General features: G+C 41.9%; 2 protein-coding genes across 9 annotated transcripts in view; both read left to right on the top strand.

Annotated features, from left to right (window-relative positions):
- PTPRR (protein tyrosine phosphatase receptor type R) overlaps positions 1-15,160 on the top strand; it is a 232,592-nt gene extending 217,432 nt beyond the window's left edge. For all 4 annotated transcript variants that reach the window (XM_077913837.1, XM_077913838.1, XM_077913839.1 and 1 more), the window contains one exon: positions 14,932-15,160. In XM_077913837.1, coding sequence (XP_077769963.1) covers positions 14,932-15,025 — 94 coding nt within the window. In that variant the 3' untranslated portion in view covers positions 15,026-15,160. The remainder of the gene's footprint in view (positions 1-14,931) is intronic.
- Positions 15,161-16,747: 1,587 nt separating this feature from the next.
- PTPRB (protein tyrosine phosphatase receptor type B) overlaps positions 16,748-23,800 on the top strand; it is a 119,046-nt gene continuing 111,993 nt past the window's right edge. For 4 of the 5 annotated variants that reach the window (XM_077913833.1, XM_077913830.1, XM_077913832.1 and 1 more), the window contains exons 1-2: positions 16,749-16,889; positions 18,170-18,565. In XM_077913833.1, the coding sequence (XP_077769959.1) occupies positions 16,835-16,889; positions 18,170-18,565 (451 nt within the window). In that variant the 5' untranslated portion in view covers positions 16,749-16,834. Of the gene's footprint in view, positions 16,890-18,169; positions 18,566-23,800 lie in introns of all 5 variants that reach the window. The other variant, XM_077913835.1, reaches the window with a different exon arrangement.

Raw genomic sequence — 23,800 nt, 5'->3', positions numbered from 1 at the left:
TCACTTAGAACAGGACCTGTCACGTAGTAAGCCTTCAACAAATGTGCAGTGTGTTATTATTATCTCCATTGTTATTAAAATTATCAGTAAAGTTTCTCCTATCTTGGGGTGCCTGGGTGGCTCAGTGGTTGAGCATCTACCTTCAGCTCTGGGTGTGGTCCCAGGGTCCCGGGATCGAGTCCCACATCGGGCTCCCTGCAGGGAGCCTGCTTCTCCCTCTGCCTGTGTCTCTGCCTCTCTCTCTCTCTGTCTCTCATGAATGAATAAATAAAATCTTTATTTAAAAAAAAAAAGTTTCTCCTATCTCTGAAAATCAAACATTCAAATCCCTCTGTCCAGATGTGGTTTTCCTTTCCCCAGCCCTCTTGGTGTTTTTTTTTGTTGTTGTTGTTGTTTTGTTTTGTTTTGTTTTTTTATCTCTTCTTAAATAATAGCTTCTAAGTCTTCACAAGTGTATCTGCCCTCCCCTTTTCCCTCAATTTTGGCTGGCTTCGTCGCAGCTGTTTAATGTAGCAGTTCCACCTCTGGCCTCTGGGAACAGGCTGCCAGGGTTAGCATCGTGGCTGCTCCCAGTTCCTGGTTACGGGGCCTCGAGTCATAAGACTTCCCCAGGGCTGGCTTTTCTCATCTGGAAGACGGAAGTCACGGTGGTACCTACCTGCTACTGTTGTAAGGAGTGAGAGGTGACCTGTCCAGTTCCTGGCACGTCATCAACATGCATCAGTTCAGCCACTGCTATTATCCACGTACATACAGCAGGAGACCTGAGCACGTGTCTGCCCACTAGGCCCAGTACTGTGTCCCTCTCAGGGCTGCGTGGTATCAAGATGAAACTCTGTGACGACCTTAGTAAAACACTCAGCCCGAGTTTCTCATGTTCTTGCTACCCCTCCCACTCCTCCCTTTCCTTACCCACATGTAACTGCTTCCAAAAATATTTCCTTTCTGTACATGAAATCAGCTCCAGGGATTTCTTCTCCTTGTCTTATGATGGCTGTCTCAGGGTTCTTCCATCCAGGGCTGCGGGTCCCGCTGGAAGAGGGTCCCGTGTGTCACTCCGGGCCTTGGGGCCTACCTTCACCCAGCGTCAGAGGCTAAAGGGAGGTCGTCGAGTCCTCCTGGAGCTGTTCCCACGGTGACCTTGACCTCTCCTGCTTTGTGTTTCCGTAAACAAGCCTCCCACAAGGGACCCCCAGATCCCTCAGGGGCTCCAGTTCATACCCCTGCACCCGGCTCCCTATCGGGCTACGGCCGCAACTCCGTGAACACCAGGCCCCTACAGAGCTCTAGGCTGAGTCCAAACCGAGTTATCAGCACCTTCTCTGATCCTGTTTGGAACAACACATTGGGGGGAAGAAATGGGCTTGGTTGGCTCATTGGTATTCTTCAGTCTTGCCTGTTCCCCCGCCCCCCACCTCCCCCACCTGCCATTGTGGCCTGACCTCCACCTTGGCTCCCACTTCCCAGTCACGTCCCCCTGTCAGTTCCACCAAATTGTCCTCTAGCTCTGCGTGGAATCACAAATACATTTTTGAACCATATCACAATGCCTCCTCTATCGGCTCCTTCCTTCCTAAAGCAAACGGTCAGAAATTTTAGCCTTGGCCTTCCATCACCACCAAGGTCTCCCCACAAAGCTTGTCTTTTTATTCCTGATAGGATCTCCAAAACATAGCCCAACTTCTCTGCTGATCCGAAGGCTCCCAACCCCCTGGCTTTGAATTCCTGCCAATATGTGTCTGGAAATCATTTCCACGGAGTCATTAATCAGCATCTCTTCTACATACATTCTTTCTGAGCAGCTGCTTCTGTTGTTTATGAAGTGGATGCTCTCTCCCAAACCTTCCTTGAAACGGTTTTCCCTTCCCCACCTGCCTTCACAGGGGCAACACAGCTTTTCTCTTTCTTGCGTCTCCCTTCTGCTGCGCACTCCTCTGGTTATATTGAAAAGCGAGACTGAACAGCTTCCCCCTTTCCTTCACCTCATCCCAACTTCTTCTCCCCAGACTTCTTGCTCTTGCTGCAGTCTCTGATCTTGTCCCCTGCCATGCTGGATCATCGCAATCCCGGTGTGTAAGAAAATCTGAACACCCGCCTTTCTGCTCTTGCAGCTCCCCAGCCTCCATCAGTTCCTCACGCCTTGTCCCCGGCCCTCAGCCCTGCAGCCTCCCTTGCCTTCAGTCCTCGATCTGTCTGTGGACATTCTAGAACACAGTGTTGACACTTGGAAATGTATTTAATCACCATTGCCTCTCGGCGATGGCGTTCAAAGTGCATGTCTCATAAGTCTCATTTAACTCCCAAAATGAACCCAAAAGTTGGAAAAGAGGTGTTCCTTGGCTCTGGCTTTTTGTTTGTTTTCTAATAAAGAAACAAAGAATTCAGGATTGTCAAGGAACTTATCCAAGGTCATGTAGCTAAGAAACTAGCAAAATAGACCTCTTTGGGAATCCAGGACTTCCAACCTCTAACTCAAAAGGTGTGATCATGAGGCCCCTGGGTGGCTCAGCGGGTTAAGTGTCTACCTTCGGCTCAGGTCCTGATCCCAGGGTCCTGGGATCGAGTCCTGCATCAGGACACAGTGCTGAGCAGGGAGCCTGCTTCTCCCTTTCCTCTGTCCCTCCCCTCTGCTCATGCTCTCTCTCTCTCTCTCTCTCTCTCTCAAATAAATAAATTATTTCTTAAAAAGGTGTGATCCTGATAGATGAAAGTAAACAGTCTTTTGGAATATGTTTATTGCAAAACTGCTTGACAAAACCATATCTTTTTGGGCATGCTTTGCCAATTATAAAAAAATGCAATGACACCATAAATTTTAAAACAACGGCTCCTAGGAATGAGAGCTGTTTCATGAAGAGATAGAGTGATACCATCAGCAGTTGCCTTAAGGATATAGTTTGAGGAACATGGAAAAGATTGGCTCATCCCAAAATATCTGTCCATGGAGGGAGCCTAAAATATCCCTGTGTGGTGGATGTCTGAAACGCCACTGCTGAAGAGCCAAGCTTTGGTTCAAAGAGTCATTCTTTTCTGAAGTCCTTTGAACGTGCAGATAAGAGGTGAGGGTGACACCTTCTGCTTCCTCAACTCTTAACCCTTTAGTTTAAACAAGGCGGTCTGTACTTTCCAGCTGGAGGAGGGAAGCAAGAGAGAATGTGGTTCCATGCGTGAGGAATACACCCCGAACGTAGGTTTTGATGGAAGGGACTTAAAGAGAGGGTGCTGGAAATGGCGCCCACCTGAGGCCCTGTGGTGAAGACTGGTGGGGAGCCGTGGCCAGGGCGCAGGTGAGGGCAGGGAGACCAAGCACAAGAGCCAGCAAGGGATCCCCTGGGCAAGATCAGCTACCACGGCCCAGTGCAATTTGAAACTGGGGGCCCTACATGAAGAAAAATTATCAAATACTTCAAGAAGGTGACAGCAGAGCGTCAAGCCAGGTGCTGGGTCTTCCCAGCACAGAGTGGGGGGCTGGTGTGACCCAGCAGGTCACAGGCCCATGAAGCCGACCCTGAGCTGGGATGTTTCTAGGATGAGTGTTTGGATATGGGCCTGACCCCTGTGTCCTGTGTCCTGTGGAGCAGTCACCAAGGTCTCTGCCTAGCGCGGTGCTCCTAGATCACGTACACATTCCTTCATTCATTGACTCATTCATTCAACAAACATTTACCAAACACTTACTACTGGGCATCAGGCCCCGAGGCATAGAAGGCATAGAAGGATGGATTCCTCAACAGACTTTTCCAGACTGTGCTTCTCAAGGCACAACATAATTATGAAGTAAACTATGAACGCCTGCCCAACGCCGGACCCTCTTGGACTGTATTCAGGCAAAAATAAATACATAACATAAAGTAGGCTCCCAACTAAGTTTGAGCTATATGCTATATCTCTTAGAAGCCCTCTCCACCTGGATATTCACAGCAAGGATGAGAACCTTAAGGAACCTGGGTAGTCCCCCCAGCCCAGAAACCCATTGAACTTCCTGTAAGCTCTCCATCATATTTATTCGACCATACAAACTTTCCCCAAAGTCTATCTAAACGGGAGGAAAAGAGATTGTAAATAATACATATAAACTGTTGTATCAAGAGGTGTGATGGTGAAGAGAAGACTGGGGATGGCGTCGGGATTTGACCGTGTAGCTGGGGACCACTAAAACATTGCCACCCGGCTGAGTGTAGTAATTATGGGGTGCGGAAGACAGAGCCCACAACCAAGGAGCTGGTATTTCATATGCTGCCGAGTACCAGCCCCACGGATTTCCCCCATCCTTTCATGCTCTCTTTAACAATGGCCTCTGCCCATGAGTGATCCAAGGCTGCACACTTCGCATCTTTTTTTAAATAGTTTGCCCTCCACCACTTCTCTCTGCCTCCTCTGAGGAGTCTGAGGCAGGGCTAACAGCAAAGAAGAAAGGCCAGTGGTTTAGATACTTGAAGTGGGCCTGTCCCATGAGTCAAGAGTTGGAGCATTGAGCAGGATCAAAAACTTGACTCCAAGTAATAATATTAATAAATTACAGAGCCTGATTATTGTTACTCAGCATGACAAAGGCAGGCAATTTGTACTCAGATCACCAATCTGCATTTTAGCAATAAATTCCAATGGTCTGGTTTAGAGATGAGTGTTATGCTGAATGGATGTTTCCATTGTAACAACAATGACAAAGCCATTTGGTGGATTCCTCGTTCTCTGGCAAGATGTTATTTTTATTGGCTTTAGGGCAACTTCTATTAATAGAGGCTACAGTTCTCACTGCAGATTCATGAGTCTGTGATTCTCTTTTTAATAATACTTTTGAGCATATTTTGAACTAAATTAGGATTTCTTTTTTTTTTTCCAAGGAGGAGTTCAAATTCAGTGCAAGGCACCCACAAGTGTTTTATTTAGAAGTGCATTAGTGATTCCTTCACTCCCATAGCTCTCATTTTTAATTAGAAGATGAAATAGGTAGCAGGCAGTTGGGACCAAGCAACTGGCTGGTAGGACTAGGAAGCAGGCAGCCACTAGAGTATGAGGTGCTGGAGGTCACTGGACCAGTGGTCAGAAGGCTTGGAGCCAATCCTGGCTGTGCCTTAATGCCATGTGTGACCCCTTGTCCATTCTAGGCCTTTCCGCCTACATGTATAAAAGGATATAGGACATGTCAGTGGTCCCCCACCCTCTTCTGATTTGAAGATCCTCTTTTTTAAGAATAAAATATTTCATGGACTTCAACTTGATAACTGGATTTTGAAACCCTTAATGCTTATAAATTAATTTTCGTTCTGGACTCCAAACAGCACCTACATGCATTGGAAAATTAGTGATGCATATGCATGTGTGTTGATTTGGTCTACTCATAGTGTTGGGAGCACAAGTGGATTCAAGGACCCGTCCAATAAGATGCCTTCTCCATCTTGGGATTCAGTGATTGGGAAGTAACTACCGGGCTCACTAAACCTCCTCTCAGCTATTGTGTTCTTTGAGTCTTTGAACTTTTATTTCTGTAGAGAACAATGGAATGGCAATAACAGACAAAACACTTGCCAGACACCTACTAGGAAAGGGATGGTTTAAAAGAAATCTGGTCAAATATTATACAAGTCTCTCATGCTTCAGGGGGAATCCAAAAACTAAAAGGAGCAAATGATGTATCCGAAGTCAGAAAACGAATTTTGACTGCCTGTTTGGGTTTTTTTTTTTTTTTTTTTTGAACATTCTGATTAAATTTCCAGTTTTGCTCTAATTAGATTGTCTAAATTCTGATTAGAAACACTGTTGTTTTCTGGAGTGGGAGACTGAATTGGGTTACACACAGATTGAAAGGAAGTTCACATTCTAGTCCTGCCTTTGACAATGACCCTGAACTAATTGCTGTATAAACCAGGGAAAATTGTTTATCTCTGATGGGTTTCAGTTTAGATTATTATTAATATCTGAACATGATAGATACGATGAGCTTTCTATTGGCCAGCATGATGAAAAGAGATATTTTGTTCAATCATGTTTTCCTGCTAATGGAAGGTTACTATGCATACATAGGTAAACAATTTTCAAGAATTATGGAGAAAAAAAACCAGGGCTCATAACATTGGCACTAAACTGAACCCAGTATAATCATGTTTTATCACTTAGACCTTCCATACCTGGCTTAAACTATGTATCTTTTTAATATATATAATTGATTTATTCCTTTGAACGAGAGACCATGCACAGTGGGGAGGAGCAAAGGGAGAGGGACAGAGAGTCTTTTTTTGGGGCAGGAGGGACAGAGAGTCTTAAGAGACTCTGCACTGAGCAAGGAGCCTGACATGGGGCTCGATCTCATGACCCTGAAATCATGCCCTGAGCCAAAACCAAAAATCAGACTCTTAACCCACTGAGTCCCCCATGGACCCCTTAAATCTTCTAATCTTCAATACCACCGCATTGTTCTGACTATACCATCTAACCGATAACTCTAGTTGCTGTTAAAGCTAAACCAACTAGCTTTTACCATACTTAGCTCCTACTACAAAAGATTCATTTAGGCTTCTGTGTGCCTGGGTTTTGCAGTATGAGATAGTGACAGAACGTCATTTATACACTGAATATGAGAGAGACACCTGTCCCTTTGAAAAATAATAGTAATCCGTCATAATAAAAATGGTTCAGAAGACTCAAAAATTGCCTCCCATGCACGAAGAGGATGACTAAAGAACAACATGTGGCCGTCAGAAGACATCTAGGCAGGGATGAAAGGAATGTGTTCCCTTGCAGGTTGACTTCAGACAACTTCTTCCCATGATATTTCTTTTAATCTCATTTGGCACCTTTGGACACTGGAAGAACTCGAAAACAGAATTTGGGAAGTGAAGCACATAAAATACTATGTGGTCCCAAGGCCTTTTTCTTTCCTTTTTTCTTTTTTTTTTTCTTCCCCAGAAATAGGAAACAATCTGTCTAATCCTCCTTTAAGAGAGTCAGTGGTGAAATCTGCTGTTGTCTTTGTACATCCTTACCTTGGAGGCCTAAACTGGAATGACATCCAAAGACCTTGCTTGTGGCTTCCCAGACAGGATAGAAAAGTGCTTCCAGTGTGCGTCATATCATTGTTTAAATGTTTTGATTAATCACTCTAGTGTGGTGATTTCTCTCTCTCTCTCTCTCTCTCTCTCTCTTTTTTAACTATAACAATCCAAGAAGAGGTATATATAAGCCATCAGTTTTCCAGGCTAATAGGCATCCCCAAAGTATGCTCTGTTCCCAAAACTTGTTTAAAATAATTCCAAAGCTAAAATTTCCACCTGTTCGTATAATTTTTATTAACCGTACCCTTACATTTATCCATGTCTCTCTGCACTCCAACTCACTGCAAAACTCCCCTTAATTAGTGAATTTCAAAGATCTCATTTGAAGATCAGAAATGGAACATTTTGGTTTACTTCTTTTAAGGAAACTTAAAAATGAAGCCCCAGAAATCGATAATGGACTTATTTACTTGACATCACAGTTCCTGAGACCATAATAAGAGGTCCTCTTATAAAAACAGATTATGCCAAATAAATCTCCCGAGTGGTTGCCAGGACAACCTTTTCCTTCTTCTCAGCTTGGAGTTAATTGAGTGTTAACCTAGGTATTTAGAAGAAAATTGATTAATTTTCGGGTGGGGTGGAAATGGAATTCAAGATATGCTAGAGTATTGAAGTATGATTGGATCCTCATTGCATCCATGCTGGCTTTTATGCCCCACAAATACTTTGGAACACAGCTATTCCAGAGCAAGTGTCTTTGTTCAAAATACCTGGTCAGAATGAATCAGAACATGTATATTTAAATTTTCCCTCCTTGCTATGACATTTGTATAAAGACATGGGGAAAACCTTTGTTCAAGACACCTGAATTACAGCAGCAAACATTAGCCTGGCTTGACTCACGCCCAAGCTGTCGAAGCTTTACCCCCGAGGCACATTAACGTCCACACCTTTTGTTCTAAATTTACTGTACCAAACTTTACCGAAAGAATTCCAGATTCAAAAATAATAAAAAGCCAAGGAGCGTAAGTTCCATTGTGAGCCCAGAAGTGAGTCACCGCTGTAGAATTTCTTCTGTCTACTGATTAGACCGGATACGGGCTGGGCGGTGCAGCAGGAAAGGCTGTTGCTCTCTGTATGTGTGAGTTAATAGTCACAAAAGGTCATAATTTTAACATGTTAAAAACCAAATCTCTCTCCTGGGCATCTGGAGGGCTTTTTTCAACACACCCTCCCAATAGCCAAGGGGAAAAAACGACATTTCTTTTCCTTCTAACCTGAGTCTAGCCCCAGCTGACACAAGCTACGTGCTTCCCGGCATGGAAACAGAAGACACTGATTTTTGTGTTTGGTCGGGCTAATGGGATATGAGATATCTGACATTTCTAGAAGGGTGGCATATCTGAATCCTCTCTGGCCTGGCCAAATACGGTGGTCATAGTCTGTGGCCACAAAGGGATCAGAGCCATGCAGCCAGCACCACTTCTGTAATGAAAGGAATGGTTTTCCTCCGTGGCCTGGGACCAGGCATAATTAGGGTAAACAGCTTATCACCCCAACCAAAGCACTTCTGTCAGTGAAGGGTGGCTCTATTAATAATTACGCAGGACAACCAGCATGAACCAGGACTGACTGTCCCAAGCCAACCAGATGTATGATCATCCTGGTGTTGTGTTAACTAAACACTTACCAAAAGAGTATGTAGTATGTATTTAGTGCTCACTCACCAACAGTCACTGTGCTAAACATTTTATGAATTCTCTCATTTCAGTATTGCAACCTTGGGGCACTTGGGTGACTCAGTTGGTTAACTGTCAGACGACTCTTGATTTGGGCTCAGGTCATGATCTCAGAGTCCTGAGTCCGGCTGCACCCTGAGCTTGGAGCCTGCTTCTCCTTCTCCCTCTGCCCCTCCCCACTTATGTAAGCACACTCTCCTCTCTCTTCAAAATTAAAAAAAAAAAAAAAAATTAAAATCTTGCAAAACTTGCAACCTTAGCAGGTAAATACTATTTGCCAGGCCAGTGGTTTTCAAATTTTTTGTGTGTGAGCAATGAGAAACAAAATAATGGGAAGACAGAGTCTTCCACAGAACACCAACTTGGAAAAACCAACCAAAAATTAAATAAAATAGGGTCACCTGGGTGGCTCCGTTGGTTAAGTGTCTGAGTCTTGATTTCAGCTCAGGTCATGAGCTCAGGGTTATGGGATTGAGCCCTGAGGTGGGCTCCAAGCTCTGTGGGGCATCTGCTTGAGATTCTCTCTCTCTCTCTCTCTGGCCCTCTTCCCTCCTCTCAACCCCCTCCTCAGGCTGCGCACACATGCACATACACTCATGGCTCTCTCTCTCTCTCTCTCAAATAATAAATAAATAAATCTTTAAAAATAAATAAAATAAGATAGGCACAACTGCCTTGGTCAAAACTGGGATCAGGAGCTAGTCCTAAAACCCAGCCTCCTCCACCCTGCTGTGGCCCCTGTGGCACCACCCAAGGCAGAACCGTGGACTTTTAAGAATTCTGGGGCAGCCCAGGTGGTTCAGCAGTTTAGTGCCGCCTTCAGCCCAAGGTGTAATCCTGGAGACCCGGGATTGAGTCCCACATCAGGCTCCCTGCATGGAGCCTGCTTCTCCCTCTGCCTGTGTCTCTGCCTCTCTCTCTCATAAATAAATAAATAAATAAATAAATAAATAAATAAATAAATAAATAAATAAATAAAATATTTAAAAAAAGAAAAAAAAGAATTCTGTGAAGAGCCTTTTGTCTAGACATTGATAGGGTCTGACTCATTTAATCCTCACAATGGCGAGGTTTGTCATTAGTGTCATTTTATAAGTGAGGAAACCCCAGCTGGGAAGAATTAAATGATGTGTCCACACTCACGTAGGGAGTAAGTTCAAAAGCAAGGATTCAAACTTGAATCTGTCAGATACCAAGCCCACTTCTTTCCATGATATCACATGCCTCTCCTGTAACCGACTCGTAGGCCGGTTAATATTTAAAAACATACTTGGATCTTTCGACCTAGGCTTGCCCCACCAGGGCAATATTGTGTCCTCTTCTGGGTGTGTACTTAGTTCTCCAAAGCCTTCAGGGCCCCCGTCCTGGAGCCCCCCACCCCCAGCAGTCCTGTTCAACCAGATAGTGCAGGCATAACAAGAATGGTAACGGTGGGCAGCTGTATGGTATCCGTATGTGCTCTGCTCTGTACTAAGCATTCTACATGGATGGTCCCATTTCTTTCTCACAACAGTGCTCTGAGGTAGGCACCATTATATTACTATCTCACCATTTTGCAGGTGAGAAAACTGTACTGCATAGATTGTGTAGTCAGATAAAGCAGCTAGTAAGTGTTGGAGAAGGGATTCGTCTTGACAGCAGTGTATGGTGTCTTTTTCTCCCTTAACCCACTTTGGTCCCTACTGGTGATGAACCTGACACCTTGGCATCCCCAACCTTTCAGAGCCACAATCACTCTTACAACTAACTGGGTCCCCTTGCCCTGTACTTTTGTTCCCCCACTCTTTTTTGATAAACTAATCCCTGTTGGGCAGTAGGTATGGAATAAGTATATCTTGTTTCTTTTTGATATGAGAAGTCTGGAACTCTGGTAAACAGCTTTGTACTTAAAGGGTATTCTCCGAGAGAGGCGATGCATTGAGTAATGGTGGCCCATCTATGTTGGACCCCATAGGCCTTCTCCACTGAAGCATCATCTTGATCAGCATGCAAACCTTTTAAAATCAGCCTTAGTTGAATTTAAACTATGATCTACTGGTAGTCAAAGATTATCTTAGTGCCTATTCTTTAAAAAGGAGTTGGATGATGGTTTTTATTTTTTTATTTCTTTAAGATTCTATTTATTTATTTAACAGAGAGAGAGAGAGAACACAAGCAGGAGGAATGGCAGGCAGAGGGAGAGAGAGAAGCAGACTCTCCATTGAGCAGAGAGCCCAACATGGGGCTCCATCCTGGGACCCTGGGACCATGACCTGAACTGAAAGCAGACACTTAACCGACTGAGTCCCCCAGGAGCCTCTGATTGATGGTTTCTAAAGTGATAAAAAGAACATCCTGTCTCTTACCTTCAAAGACCAGCTTGTGTTACCAACTTTACATCAGTGATAGGGGTCTGGACTTCAGCAAGTCCGTGGAGTCTGGTCTGACCTGAAGGGTACCTAGGGACCAAGGCAGAGCAATCCTGGAGGATGAATTATTACAAGGGTCTCCTGAGGGTTCCATATAATCTAGTATTATTCATTTATTCTATAACTGAATTTTGCCTACAGGCATTTTATTAGCTTCTTGAGTATATTTTTACTATGTCAAGGCTATAAAAAGACTGTGTAAACTGCATGGAGATCCTAAATTTTAAGTTCTTACGAAGACCAACAGAGTATTCTGTATACCAATATATGGAATTAGACATTTATTAAATGTTTTCAGAGATGATTATGACGACGTCCTGAATTTGAACCAGACTCCGCTGAATGCATCCTGTAATGCTGTTTGCCTTCTTGTAGCCCAGAGTTTATCTGCTTTCATATGACATGAAAATAGCATGGCCCGGGTAATCTACATGACTTATATTTACTTAGGACTAGTAGGTGCTTTTCACTATTGCATATATGCGAAGCTGTGACATCATGCCTACCCTTAAAGGATCTACATCCTAGTTGGAAACAGTTTTGGAAGGGGGTAGACAGTATATAACATGATATCAAATTACTTATAATAAAGATTTCACCTTGGCCCTGTATTTTTCTGCTCCATTATAAATGACAGCCAAAAAGAAGTAAGGCATGCTTGTTAAATATCTGGAAGACACTGGGAGTGAGAAATAAAAAGCTAATATACTGAATGATAGAAGTCATGGTAACAGGGGCGCCTGGGTGGCTCAGTCAGTTGAGTGTCTGCCCTCGGCTCAAGTCATGATCCTGGGGTCTTAGGATGGAGCTCAGGCTTTCAGCTCAGCGGGGAGCCTGCTTCTCCCTCTCCCTCTACGTGTCACTCCCCCTGCTTGTGCTCTCTCTCTCTCTCTCTCTCTCTGTCAAATAAGTAAATCAAATCTTAAGGAAGAAGAAGAAGAAAAAGAACTTTGTGCTGAAACCAAGTTGAAATTCATAAGAATGAATAGAGAGTCCTGCATTTAGTTTCCAAAATTCAATAGGTTAAGTACCGGATGAGAGTGAACTGTCATTGTCACACTCCAAAAATCAATCAATCAATCAATCAATTAATCAATCCTGTAGACATTTTCATCAGTCCAAACCCGCACTCAATATCCTAAAATGCTTGCTGGGCACTGGGCTCCGGGCGGGCACCATGATATCTTATCATCTGACATACCTACAGATGCAAACCCGTTGGCCTAAAACATGCAGCTCAAAGGAGAAAATATTCCCACTGACTAGACCTTGTCGGGAGTAGACACAACACTCCAAGAAGGTCATCTTTGATAAAATAGAAGAGGGAGACTAGATTGGTGAGTGACCGGGAAACCAAGCTTTAGAGAAATATGGAGGACCACAGGATGTTTAGTCTAGAGAAGAAAAGATTATAGGACTTTGATGGTTGTTTTCCAGCGTTTAGAGAGCTATTGTGTGACTAGAAGAGAAGCCTTTAGACGTTTTTTTTGGGGGGGGGTGGGGAGGCAGTTATTTCAGTTCAACCAATGGGGTGAAATTTAGAAAGGAGTAGATTCATTTTGATCTCCTCAGAAGCTTTCCTGCAGCTTTGGGAAAGGCTGCTTCTAATGGTACCTCGCCTCCCCACGGAGCATCGCAACAGAAACTAGCTGGCCATCTGCTATGTAGACTGCTCCCTTCTGGAAAGGCTACATTGTGCCAGCGATTGGCATAAGTGATCTCTGAGGATCCCTCTGATGCCTCTTCTTTCCAAATTAGTTGGAAAATAATGTGATTTCTCATACACCTTCCCTAAGCCTTCAGACCTACAAGAATTTTGCTAGCCTCTACAGCTAATCAGTTTGCTTCCCCATCGTCCCCATCTTTGCTGGCTGAAACAGCCTTGAGGGAGTTAACAGAATGTCAGAGAAGATATACCAGGCAAGAGAGTATGATGGGGTAGCATGGGTATGAAAAGTTGGACTGTGGCTTTGTTCATTCACCACTTGGACACATAAATACCAAAGCTCACCAGAAAAGACCCCTAAATAAATAAATAAATAAATAAATAAATAAATAAATAAAATGGAAGAGTTTACCTCCAAGTGAAGTAAATGGTGAGGAAGTTCATAGACCAGCCCAGGAGAGGGAGCACATATAAGGCTCCCTGTATCCCTGGCAGTTCAAGGGGGAAACCTAATGGTTCTCTGAGCTATGCAAGGTCAGGTAAAGGGAAGTACCTCTCTCAGCAACGTTGAGCTACCCTAGTATTTACCGTGGGTGGATCTCTTAAGATTCCCAGTTGGCCTCTTTTGGAGACCAGTTATGGTTTCAGGTGTGCCCAGATGCTACTATACAGCTAAGAAGGAGAATTGCCACATCCTCACTTTGCCATTTGTGTTGTCAATGTATGACCAAGGAACTCATTAGCCGGAAAGTTGCCTTCAATACAACAAAGAATGTATAGTTTTGGGAGGAAAGACTAACGAATTCTTTGGCCGTTAAGTTGCCATCTCCAAAATTTACCTTTTATTTCTTGCCAAATACACCAGTTTGGCATCACGTCAATCTTAGTCTGATTTAGGAGGATGAAATTTTACTAATGTAACATCTCTGCTTAGTTTAGAAGGATGAAGGCTTAATAGCTTCATATCTTGTTAGCTTATGTTTATAGAGGTCGGCAAGTAAGAGCTGCAAGCTCAGTCCTAGTTATTACCATTAACCTGAAATCATGTCGCCTTGAAGCAACCTGTCCTATTTTTAAGTTGCAGCGCTTGCATGGTCTAGAAATAATCATTGGGAATGGTTAACAACAACCGCTAGGGAGACCTGGATAAAACCTAATCTCAAAATGAGGTGTCTCATCGCACAGTTGTAGAGGCTTCTGACAGCAAGGCAGTGATTCAGTGTGCAAGAATAAGTGACATTGAGACCACTCTCCGGAGCTCTGCCAAGTAAAGGACCTATTATTATAAAGAGCAAACTGTGACACAGCTACCCTATCCATACACGTATAACAAGAAGCAGTCTTCCACTAATCCAGTAACAAAAGGTACCACTGAGTCACTAGTGATGGTGATGATGACCACAAAGGGGGGAAGGAGCAAGAGCCAATTCCCTTTTCCCCCAATCATTTAAGGGCCCACCCACTACCATGTTTAGACACCCACCATACCACACCCACAGACTCAGGTGGTTTCCCCAGCACATGCTCAGTAGACCAGTCCAGGATAGTGCATTTGTGCAAAGAGCAACACTTCATGGTTGAGTTTTGTTCGGTGAACCTACTTCAATTTTAATCCAAGTACATAAACTTTTTACCATGAGATGAATGATAAGGCACCTGAGAGGTGGTACTAACACTGCAGCTCCCTGCACAATGGGTACTGTCATGATCCCACTTTAACAGAGGAGGAAACTGAACCAGTAAAGTTTTTAAGGAACTTGCCCATGATCCCACAGCCAAGAGTTGGTATGAGAGGGATTTCCACTCAGACAGCATGGGTGGTTCCAAAGTCTAAGTATTTAACCAATAGGCAGTACTGCCTCCCCCGTAATCATATGTAGGTAAAATTCATCAAGTGTCCAGTGATTACTGGGCCCTGTGTTAATCCCCTTTATCTACAGCAGCCCACTAAGCCCACCCATTGGGTCATTTGGACGCAGGTAAGAGGCATAAAACAAAAGAATCACCAGGTCGACTGTTCCGGGTCCCCAGCATAATAGCACTCTAGCCTGGATGTGGTCTCTGTTACTTAAGACTGCAGCACGTTCTCAGTAAGAAGTTACTGTATTATCTCTTCCTTGTAGGGGGGGAATGGTCCAAACTAGTGAGCAGTATGAATTTGTGCATCACGCTCTGTGCCTGTATGAGAGCAGACTTTCAGCAGAGACTGTCCAGTGATTCTCTGAAGATTTACCAGACCCTCGAGTTCTGGGGATGGTTAACCAATTACCCACGTGAGGCTCTTCTGGAAAGAGCTTCCTGCAGTGGAAGGAAAGAGGAGTCCCGAAGCCAAGCCGTGGCATGGACCGTGTGGAAGATGGCCACGTCTTACAGATTGCCAGCCCCCTGTGTATAGGAATGCATATGTAAGCATCCCCTAAATTATTGTGAAGGTCCTATGCTGATGGAGCTATGATAGATTTCTCACACAGCTAAGGAGGATTTTTGTTTTGTTTTGTCTGTATTGACTATCTGCCACACAGAATGTATGTCATGAAATACCCGGTGACATATGTCATCAAATGACAACTGGAAGAGCTGCTGAAGAAATTATTATTGTGTGTTTAGATGCTTTAATGTTTGCAAAATCTGTCTTGTGAATGGACTGTCAGCTGTTAATCTGTTCCTGTTTTAAGTGCTATTACCTTTCTCAGTTAACCAGAATCTTGCGTTAAGTTCGCAAGGCATTGATGGATTTTTAACCAATAAGTCTTTGTTTTTGGGGAAAAAAAATCAAAATCAGTACTATTTTATATGGAAATGTGTCTTGATAATATTACCTATTCAATGTGTATTTATCAGTACCTCCTGTCGATCAATTACAGAGCACAATGATTGTCACTGGGTGTATATGTATTTACTCTCTATTATTGCGCATAGAGGTGGTTTCGGCTCCAGAACTCCAGCCACTGTATTTCTACATTGTGAGTCATTTACTTCAAAAGAGAAAAAAAAACAAATTTGTAGCAACGATGATGTATCACAAATTTTAAATATCTGTCTCTCTTTTACTGAGAAGGAATTTTTGAATATTCTATCTACCTAGAATCTCCTCCCCCCCCCCCCAAAAAAAGGCAGATGCCTTTGGGAATGAAGTAACCGGTCCCATTTCCAAAAGTTCTTCAAAAGGACGCTGCCATGGATATTCCTAAATTTCTGAAAGGTTAATCCTCAAGAGACAAAGTTCAAAAAAAAAAAAAAAATGCACTCAGCAAACACTAAATGTTCTGCTCAAATATGAATTTTTAATGCAGCTATGTTGACTTTGTTTCCTACTGCCAATAAACTACTCTTACTACTAAGTATTGAGTAAAGCATCTACTTTTTTTTTTTTCCTATTGGAAAGGAGCTGTTATCTTTTGGGGGAAGCCTGGAGTAGGTAATGAGATGGGTTTAATTTTAGTCTCTGCCTCTCCCCAGTGGAGATAACTATCTAACATGTAATATTGTCATCACTTGAGGGATAATGATCTAGAAGTGCCATCATTATGTGGTTTCCCTCAATAGACTCCCAGCATATCATTATAAAAACGGTACATGTTTATGTCTTTCTACCACTTGTCACAGGCCCTCATAAATCACATGGCTTGTGTTTATTCAGCAGAATCAACATCACCTGAAGAGATGTCATGTTTTAGGAACATTCAATTATCTGAGATTACAATTCCTTTCTTCCCTCTTGAGGTTAAGAAGTAGTCATGAGCCAAAGGTATGCAGGAGAAACCTTACAAGTTTTATTCTAACTCCTGGAGGCCAGAAGTCTTTTTCTACATAAAAAAGGAGAGGTAATCATAATCCCTTCTTTCTAAGGAAACAGACAAAAGGACACTGGTGTAAAACTTCCCCAAACAATTCAATAGGAGGAAGTGCTCGTCACTGACTTTTTCCCCCACCATGAAGGCACATTTCCTTCCTAGTCTTTGCTTCTCTTATCTGGGAGATTTTTTTCCCCCCCCAAGCAAAGCATGAACAGTTGTTAAGTGGAAAATGGAGGCTGAATTTTACATGGCGATTCTTACCTGCTTGATCTTCGGGAATTCAGGTGAGTGGGCTTGTCTCTCTCTGAGGGTGTCTCTCCAACAGCCGCCAGAGGAGTCTCTGTTCTTTGAAAAGTGTCTGAAATAGGGCGGAAAAGGAGCCAGGTCTCCATGGCAGTTTAACCAAAGACGACGAGGAAGGGAAATAAAGGGAGCTGGCTTTGTCCACACGGTTGAGATTTCTCTCTAAAAGAAAACAAATGGCCTCCTCACGTCCCCCAAATGCCTTGGGCAGCTCCTGAAATGGGAGGGAAGCACCTTGAGGAGAAATTTTGATTATTATGTAACACTCTGGGGCATCCTCCATGTTTTTTCCTTATCAGGTTATAGATTTGGGGAGGGGGGGTTCTGTGTGTCTGTTAAAGAAGGAAAGTCTAAGGAGATATAACTAAAGGGGGTGAAGAACCGTGGTGCGTCTTATTTGGAAGTTATTTGGAAGGAAGGTCTGAAAGTTTTCATGAGAGAGCTCAGCTAATTAAGTAAAAGTTCAGAAAATGGTTTCTGAGCCTGAATATTTCACTTGTTAATACTGCTGTTTACCAGTTGGATGTTTAATTTGTGTGTATGTCGAGACATTCTGATATTTTATTATTTACTGTGGGGACGTTGTAGATATTGTCACAGTATAGAGAAATACTCCCTCTCTCCAGGACATAAGAAATGGTGTTTGTGATCATCAATACTTTCACTGGTTGCTATTAGCTAAGAAGGTTTAAGGGAAAGGTGGGAAAAATTGCTTTATTTTTGTTTTGTTTTTGGATAAACACATCCAATTTTTAAACATGTATTTAAACTATGCATATCAAAGTAAGTAGCACTTTAGTGGTAACTCAAGAATTGGGAAAAGGGGTATTTTTGTAGAGCAGGGGATGGTGATGAGATGGAAAGAGTTAAAATGGTTAGAAAGGGAACAGGGCTCTTCATAACTTCAGCATATTTAACTAATTGGGCTCAAATATCACACCATGTTCTTTGGATGGTTCTGTGTCTCTTCCAAGCTTCCTTTCATTATTTCAATGGGAGTGTGTTTTCTTCCCTGAGCCATGTGAAAGTAAAAGAAAGGAAGCAAAGTATGACATTTTGGCATTGTCAGCCTTGGGATTTTAAATAACATGTGTTGAAAATGAAAATATTCATTTGAAATGATAGCAATAGCAAAAGATAAGTAAGCCTTGGGTTGTGACTTGGCTGATTTGTGGGTGGGTTGGTTTGTTTTATTTTGTTTTGTTTTCTGATGGCCCTTATAATTTGCTACATAGTGCCTTATGAGTATCTCCTCTTCCAGAGGGGTTTCAGATTGTCCATGTCCATAAACAAGAGTGCCTTTCCAAAAATAAGAGAGTGGTCGTGGGTTTGTGCGATGGGACCAACCAGAACCAGCAGTGGATGTGGACTGAGGATGGAAAACTGCTTCATGTTAAATCGGCTCTGTGCCTGGGCATCTCCAATTCTTCTCGAGGCCCTTCCCTATCAGCTCTCTCTACCCAATGCTCCCAGGCCCCCCGATGGACTTGCCATGAGCAAGAAGGGTTCCTTGAGGTGGAAAATACCTCTCTCTTTCTCAAGAAACAAGGCTCCAAGGTAGTGGTCAAGAAGGACAGGAAATACCTCCATAGCTGGATGAAAATAGAGATCAACCAGCAGGGAAAACCGGTCAATGGGAGCCTCTGCTTAAAAAAAGGTGAGCTGTCCTTTTTAGAAATGATTCTGAATGTTCTGCTCAGTGTTATGTTGGTTGGTTGGTTGGTTGGTTGGTTGGTTGGTTGGTTGGTTGGTTGTTTGGTTTCACATTAAAGAGATGTCTGCTTACCTCAACACAATGCCTCTGGAAGACTCATAAGCTATTGGAAATGGATCGTGTGGCTCCTACTGATGTCGAAAACTTCATTATCCTCATTGAATAAGACCAACATCTTTCCTTTTTACCTCTTGCTTTTCCTTCTTTTCTTTCCTTCTTTTATTAATTAAACGAATATTTCTTGGGTTTCTCTTTTGTGCCACCCTGTAGGCACTCCCTGTAGGCACTTTGGTGAAGTACCATTGGATGTAGCAATACAAATAGGCCTAAGCACAGCATACATAGGTAAGGACTAAAGCCAATGATGAGGAAATTATTCATTTTGCTAATGTAGAAACTTCTATTTGCTGGTGTAGAAACTTCTATTCTCTGATTAGGAGGAACTAGTAGAGCATCAGAATGGTGTTTGAGAAGACTGGAAAGATGGGAAAATACATTGCACCTTTGCACATCTCTTGTACTAATATTTAGAGGTACAAGAGGTCACATACTTTTGAAATGGTAAGAACCAATGCGTAGCCACAGGGTTTCCTAATTTGTTGACCTTTGATGGATATACTCTAGATGACAGGTAAAAACTTGTATATATATGCAGAAATTCCTGGTGCAGCACACAGTTGTGCTGGGGATTTTATTTATGGGTATAACTTCATTCTCTATTTTACTTAGTCATTTTATTGTTTATTTATTCCTGTAGTAGAGATTTGCATTAGGAGATCATGAAAGATAAAACTTATAGAATCCTTGTTAGAAATGGGCCTTACAAATCACTGGAGATGTTATCTAGAAATGATGCCCATCATTAAGGACACTGAAATTTTATCCCAGATTTATTGGTGGCAGAGGTCTGATTAGTACCCAGATGTCTTAATTCCTTATCCAGTGTACATTCCATTATATAGTGTTATCCAAATGCTTAGCCACAGACATTTGCCCAATTAACTACATAAGAATCACCTAGGGGGAGGGAAAGAAATCTTTGCCATCATTTCTTCTCTCCTACCACCTTCAAGATTCAGTTTCAAGAAATTTGGGTGAATAGCTGATTTTTTAAAAAACCTCCCTGGATAATTTTGATCTATATATAACCTTGTTTGGGGATCACCATTCACTGTACTTTTTTTATTTTTATTTTTATTTTAAGATTTTATTTATTTATTCATGGGAGACACAGAGAGAGAGGCAAAGACCAGGCAGAGGGAAAAGCAGGCTCCATGCAGGGAGCCTGACACAGGACTCGATCCTGGGACTCCAGGGTCACGCCCTGGACCAAAGGCAGGCACTGAACCGATGAGCTACCGGGGCTGCCCTTCACTGTACTTTTAAATCCTTTTATTAGGTGTTCAGTGTTGAGGTTTATATGAGTCTTTTCACTATGCTGATCCTTGGACAGTTTTCTGTCATTCACTTATTTCATAAATTCAATAAGTATTTAATTAGATGCTGGTTAAGTACAGTAGACTCTTCTACAAAAGAAATTGAATGTTACACTTCTGAGCTTATAAAACTTCTGACTATGAAAGTAAGATAAAAATTATAAAAGTTGATTAGAAAATTCAACTTTGGGGCACCTGGGTGGCTCCATGGCTGAGCATCTGCCTTTGGCTCAGGTCATGATCCCAGGGTCCTGGGATCAAATCCCCCATCAGGCTCCCTCTGGGGAGCTTCTCTCTCTGCCTGTGTCTCTGCCTCTTTGTCTCTCATCAATAAATAAATAAAATCTAAAAAAAGAAAGAAAATTCAACTTGATCAGAGAACATACAGCATATAATGCCAGTTTGAACATTTATTTTCCTGTAGTTCATTGAGCAAGGCCTGTCCCAAAAAAACACAGGACCATTATAAATAAATATTCCTATTGTACCATCCAACACAAGAAGTTAGATTCTTCCTCAGCCCCCAATAAAACCCTATTTAGCAGAATATTCTTTCACTGGAACTTTAAAAAAAATAGATATGGATCAACAGAGAGTTGTTTAAGATAGAAGATAATAAAAGGAAAAATGATTTCCTTTGACCTTCATGCAGAACAGGTCCAATGATGGACTTTACTTCAAAAGTGGGTGGATGAAATAGTACCTCTGAACGTGCTGTATCCAAAACATGCCCAACAATGTGGGCTGGAAGAAAAATGGATTTCTAGAAAAAAAGCAGAATGAAAATTTGCACAATTGTGGTACCAAAAGATCTAATATTTGAATACACATGTATGATACATAGTCTGTCTTAACACAATTATAAGCTAACAGATATTTTTCTGATCTGTCTCAAACTTACCACTGATTAGAGATACAGAATGATATTGGTTGACCCGTAGCATGAAAGCTCACTGATGTGCTAGAGAATCCATTGTTAAAAATTAAATGGCATTCAGATATATCCCATGAATGACTCCAAATGTCCTTTTTTAAAGAGCAGATAACTAAATATGATAATCTGGTAACACAATTATGTATATTGTTCATTCATAGGATATGAATTTTTTAAATTAAATTCTTCAGTAAAAGCATATCTCTGAAGGTCAAAATCTGAACTATTGGCTTCGGAAAAGAAACATTCATGACATCATTCAAGTACCTAAGTAATCTTTCTCTAACACCTAATATGTGCCAGAGCTTGTGCTCTATGGGACCAACACCAATGATTCTCAAACCAAGCATCACACAAGAATCACAGCAGGAGCTTTGAAATAATACTGATTCCCAGGCTTCATCCTCCAAGCCAATTAAAGTAGACATTTTTTGAATGCTTCCAAGATGATTCTAATGTGCAGCCAAGGTTGAGAATCACTAATTATGTCTTGCTCTTTATGGTATCAGAGAAGCCAGATGTGTATGTAATTACAATAGAGTGCAAATTTTAAAAAGTACCCCTTTCTCTAATATATGTTCTTGCCAGTATGTCACCGTAAGCAATTGGGTTAAAATTTTTTTTCAAAGATCATTTCAAATTTGCGTATTTTTTTACACAATCCTTTCAGTGTCCACTGGATTCCATCATAATTTAGCTCTGCTCCATTCTCAGGAAGCCACATTTTTTTTCTTCTTTTTCCCCTCCTTTATTCTAAGTCCCTCTATTACAGGGTGAATTGAGGAGGAACCTCAATTCCAAAGTGGATTAAAATCCAGTGCAAAAATTAGTGTGTTTTTTGAGAGGAGGATCTATATAAGAGTTATGGTTTCTCAAATAATCACTACAGTGATTTTCATTAGGAGAGGAATGTAAAATGGGCTTTTTTTTTCATCTAGCTTATATTTATTTGAAACAACCATTTCATAGGATAAATAGAATACAGAGATTGTGTAGAACCAGGGTCACCTGTACATTACAGACGGCCAAAATTTTTAAAAGATAGGACTGAGATTTCTTTCTGAATTCAAAATTTATCATTAAAGAGTACACTGCATGCCTTCATTTCGGGCAAAACAAGGGCGGACCGCCTAGACAGACTCTTTAAAAGAGTAATCAACCTTTGCCCCAAATTGTTGGGCTCCCTGCTCAGCGGGAAGCCTGCTTCTCCCTCCCTCTAGCCGCCTCCACCCTCCGCTCTCTCTCTCTCTTGCTCTTTATCTCAAATAAATAAATAAAATCTTTAAAAGAAAAAAAAAATCAACCTTTTATAATCAATTTATAAAATTAGACCTTTATAGTTATCATTCTGAGTCAGAAGAGTAATAATAAAAACATTGTCTCCAAAATGCCAACATAACTGGCTAAAAAGTGAAAAAATTCATTCTCTCCTTATATTCTTTTGTCAGTCAAGTGCCAGATATCCAGCTCCTTGGAAACAATTACACCTTTAGCAATGTATCAATAAAACAAAAAAGTGACTGATGGACTTTCTCAATTTTTCTTCATTCGTATCAGTGTTACAATGTACAGCAACATCCTTGGAGTCACTGTATTAAGTGTATAATTTTTAGAAATCTGTTGTATATAATGTTGGGGTCTAGTTCTACAAAATAACACAAAGCAGATATCAATAATGCAAGAAGAATCAGGAAAAACCAAATTCTGGTCTGTTCAATAATATTGCAATTTTATTTTATTTTATTAAGATTTTATTTATGTATTCATGAGAGACACTGAAAGAGAGGCAGAGACACAGGAGAAGCAGACTCCCTGCAGGGAACCCGATGCGGAACTTGATCCCAGGATCCCAGGATCACGCCTTGGGCTGAAGGCAGATGCTCAACCTGCTGAGCCCCCCAGGCACCCCAATACTGCAATTTTATAGACTCACACATTTAACTTTTTAAAAAAGATTATTACTTTAGGAATAAAAATGCAGTCTGAGGCCCAAATCTCTCATTGACAAACTCCCTAAACGTGGTAATTCTAGATCTTCCAGATGAAGGGTGCAAAATTCCAGCCATCACTTGGATACTTTTTCCGAAAGATGAGAGTCTCCCTACTTAAAACAGTTGGATGGCTATCTAAAATAGTTGCTTTCCGGGCACCTGGGTGGCTCCGTTTGTTAAGCATCAGACTCTTGCTTTCGGCTCAGGTCGTGAGCCAGGCCTGAGTTCTCAGGGCTCCCTGCTGGGCGGGGAGTCTGCTTGTCTTCCTCTCCCTCTGCCCTTCCCCCTGCTTCGTCATGTGCTCTCTCTCTCTCTCTCTCTCTTAAGTAAATAAATAAATCTTTTGTAAAAAAATGAATAGTTACTTTCACTCTGATGTTTCATAGTGTCTGGAGAACAACACTGTGCGTAAGATGTCAGCTAACCCATCAACACTTATTTAGCATCTGCTATAGATTCACTCATTCAAATCTTATATTCACCTATAAGGGCAGGAAAATTTTTTCAGACATATTTTCAGATATCCCTACCATGACTGAGCGAGTGAAATCACTTAAAGAGATTTCGCTGCCGAAGTAAGTCATATTGCTGCCAGACTTGCTATAACTGCGAATAAAATAATTGTCTAATTATAGAAATGAGGGTGAGGAAATAAAATGTATTAAGCACTGTAATAGGTAGGCAATCATATATACTCTTGGGAGACAGGGATTTAATAGAAGCTGTTTCGTGATGGTAGGAATGCTTGTAAATACAGAGAGCTTAAGGGGACAAACCAAACAAGTGTCTTTTGTACATTCAGACCCTATTTTGACCA

This window comes from Canis aureus, chromosome 11 (assembly GCF_053574225.1).
Source record: "Canis aureus isolate CA01 chromosome 11, VMU_Caureus_v.1.0, whole genome shotgun sequence".
Lineage (NCBI taxonomy): Eukaryota > Metazoa > Chordata > Mammalia > Carnivora > Canidae > Canis > Canis aureus.
This window is presented reverse-complemented; position numbering and strand designations above follow the sequence as displayed.